Source organism: Octopus bimaculoides, chromosome 2 (genome assembly GCF_001194135.2).
Source record: "Octopus bimaculoides isolate UCB-OBI-ISO-001 chromosome 2, ASM119413v2, whole genome shotgun sequence".
Lineage (NCBI taxonomy): Eukaryota > Metazoa > Mollusca > Cephalopoda > Octopoda > Octopodidae > Octopus > Octopus bimaculoides.
The window spans coordinates 274,650-277,932 of record NC_068982.1 but is presented as its reverse complement, the minus strand read 5'-3'; the positions used below and the strand labels follow the sequence as shown (position 1 = coordinate 277,932).

The following is a 3,283-nucleotide window of genomic DNA, read 5'->3' as shown; positions in this document are numbered from 1 at the left end:
TCTCCACTTCTGAATTTTGCAAACCATCTTCTGCAAGTTCTTTCATTCAAGCATTCTTTCCAATAAACTGAGTCGCTTCGGCTGCAGAGTTTCCTTTTTTGTACTCATAAAGCATTATGTGCCTCAAATGCTCTTTGGATACTTCCCTGTTAGAAAGGGTTTTAATCAAAGAAATTTTAATTCTATTATTCTGTAAAATAATATTTAATTAGTTTAAATGTACACAAATGCATAAAAATAATTTTTAATCCCATTAGACATTCTAAAATACTATTAAATTTCATTCAATTATAAAAAAGGTAAAATCGGACAGAACTTATGGGATGACCTGATATTTAGGAGCAACTATGAATCCCACTGTCAGGTGAGAATATAATTGATCTGACTAGCATAATCACCTGATTAGTAGATTATCAGGTGGCTGGCTGGCTTCCTGAAGTTGGTATTGCAGATCAAAAGGTTATTTGCATCACAGAACTCCAGTAGCCTTGTTCCTTCTTTGTTTTGGGAACCAATTTCCTGGCCCCCACGTACACCATGGATTAAATACCAGGCTGCTGCCCAACATGCCCATTGAAATCCCCAGCCACAAAGATGAGATCATTGTCACTCATAGCCTGCAGAAGAATATCATAAAAAAACAGTCCTTTTGTTCATTTGGTGGGCCCAGTTGGTGGTGGTGGTGTTGGGGAGTGGCATAGGCAGAGATAATTGCCACTATACTATTCTGCAAGACTAGCCTGAGCTTAAGTACTTTATTGCATACTCTGACTACCTCTATGCACCCACATCCCTGCAAGAAGTATGCCCACACCACCTACCCCATCGCGATTACCTTCCCAGAAGATTTTAGGCATAAAAACTTCTGGGAAAGTAACTACATCTATACTGAACTTTTCAATTCAATTGAGTTCAACAAACAGAAAAGATTATAAGACAGAACATATCATTTTGTTTTTAAGGAGCAGAACAAATGGTGAGATATTATACTAAAACACATCCTCTCAATCCATGCCCCGTTGGGAAAACAGGCATAAAAAAAAGATCATGATGTAAATTTACTTTGATGGTTGACTCCAGCTGGTGAGTAACTTGTTCTCGGAGAAGTTTTAAGATGCCTGGGTCTTTTGCTTGCAAAGCTGGGAACTGTTTAGTATACCAAGACAACCTAAATGGAGATGGTGAATGTTAATCAGTCATATTAGAAGATAATTGCAAGGAATTTAAAGAAAAGACAAACTTTTAGAAAAGTTAACCAAGTAAAAACATTATAGAAAAATTGCATGTCTTGGGTAAATAAAGACTGGCATTTCACTGTTATAAGCCCACATTTCAAAAGGAAACAAATGAGAAAAAAATAACCTTCATAAAATAAGAAATGAAAATATAAATACATAAGAAAGAAAATGTCAAAGTTTGAAGTTGCTTTTTTTGTTACACACACAAGAATATAACAGCGATATTTATGGAATATTTGAAAATTTGTAGAATTAATAAAATAAAGTGAAAGAAGCTGCACCCAATGAAAGTGAAAAGTAAACAATATAAGAGTTGGAGTAAAAAATGTGTGTGTGTGTGTGTGTGTGTGTGTGTGTGTGTGTGTGTGCATGCACACACAAACAGCTGTACACATGCTCAATGCACACATACATATGATTATACTCACACACACACAACTATATGCATACACAGTGGCCCTCTCAGCCATGTCATCAGCTGCTCAGCCACCCTCGCTCGCTCGGCAGATGACACAAAAGTCTCTCAGGCAAAACAAAATCCTGGAAATATTGCGCCTCTGCAACAGGAGTTGCACACAATATACAAGTGGACTGAGGACAACATGCAGTTTAATGCAGGAAAATTCCAAATCCTGCACCACCAGCACACAAAGCTGAATGACACACAGACAGGATACATTGGCCTGGGAAGAAGTGCAATCTTTGAATCAAAATCAGTGCATGACATGAGCAATGATGCATCTTTCCGGGTGCATATCACTAATTTGGTAATACAATGCAGGATGAATGGATCCTCCGAACTTTCAAAACAAGAGAAAAGGAGACAATGATGGTCCTTTGGGGGACAAATGTCCTCAGCAGCTTGGACTACTGCTCTCAACTATGGTCACCACACAATATAAAATTAACGGTGGAACTCAAAGCAATCCAATGAAGATACACAAAGAAAATCGTCTCAATACAATGTATCAGCGACTAGGAAAAACTGAAAGAGTTAAGAATTAAAACTGTTCTCCCTCAAACAAAAGCAGTAAAGATATGCAGTGATATATATCTTCAAAATCCTGGAAGGCTTTGTACCAAACTTTTGGTACATTGAAAGTTATACAAACAGCAAAACGGGGTGCCACTGCATAGTGCCAAAGATCCCAGCATCACCATCAAGATACAGGACCAGATACTGCAACGAATTGGGTTTCAAGGACACACAGCTCTTCAATATCCTTCCAAAATGCCTGAGAGACCTGCAAAACAAAACTGGATCTCCTCCTGTCAAGGGTTCCAGATGAGCCTACTTCACAGCAGAAACACAGATGAGGGCAGCAGCATCAAACTCCCTCATTCACCAAATGCCACACATCAGCGGAGGTTCCAAATAATTGTGTAGCACAGCCAACGTTGGTGCCCCAGCATGACCGCAACTTTAAAGCTGAAACACTTTAAAGAATTGAAGGATTATACATATACATATACACACGCCTATAGCTATACAAATACACACATCAACATCATCATCATCATTTAACATCCTCCTTTCCTGCTGGCATGGGTCTGACTGTCTGACAGATGACAAGTCAGAACAATGCAGAAAGCTCTCCTAAACTTTGGCATGGTTTCTAGAACAAGATGTCCTTCCTAACACCAATTACTTTACAAGTGGCAGATAGGTTTCTTTCCCTAGGGAGGCCAAATTAACACCAGAGGAGGATGCTCTGAAATTACAGTTGCTAGAATTAGAACGAGCTGGGCAAAGTTCAGAGAGCTATTAGGTTTGTTGGTAAGAAAGGGCCTCTCTTTCAGAGTGAAAGGCAGATTGTTATGACGCCTCTGTACAGGGTGTACTGGGTGCACCTTTTTGATGCAGCACCAGCAGCAATGAGGTCACCAAGTAAGATGCAAGACAAGATCCCTCAGTTGAGAGGAGGGGAGTAATTCTGGGGAGGAAGATGGCTTTGTGCTGAATGAGAAGAAGAGAATGAACAGGAGAGAAATAGACATCTTGCAGGAGAGGGGGGGGGAGGGAGAGAGAGGGGAAGAGAGAGAGA

The 3,283-nt window shown here is 39.7% G+C and overlaps 1 protein-coding gene across 1 annotated transcript in view; it reads right to left on the bottom strand.

The window, feature by feature from the left end:
• The window catches only part of LOC106870745 (polyamine-modulated factor 1), a 28,580-nt gene that overhangs the window by 18,921 nt on the left and 6,376 nt on the right, over nt 1-3,283 (bottom strand). The window contains exon 2 of the mRNA XM_014916935.2: nt 1,063-1,168. Within this exon, the coding sequence (XP_014772421.1) occupies nt 1,063-1,168 (106 nt within the window). The remainder of the gene's footprint in view (nt 1-1,062; nt 1,169-3,283) is intronic.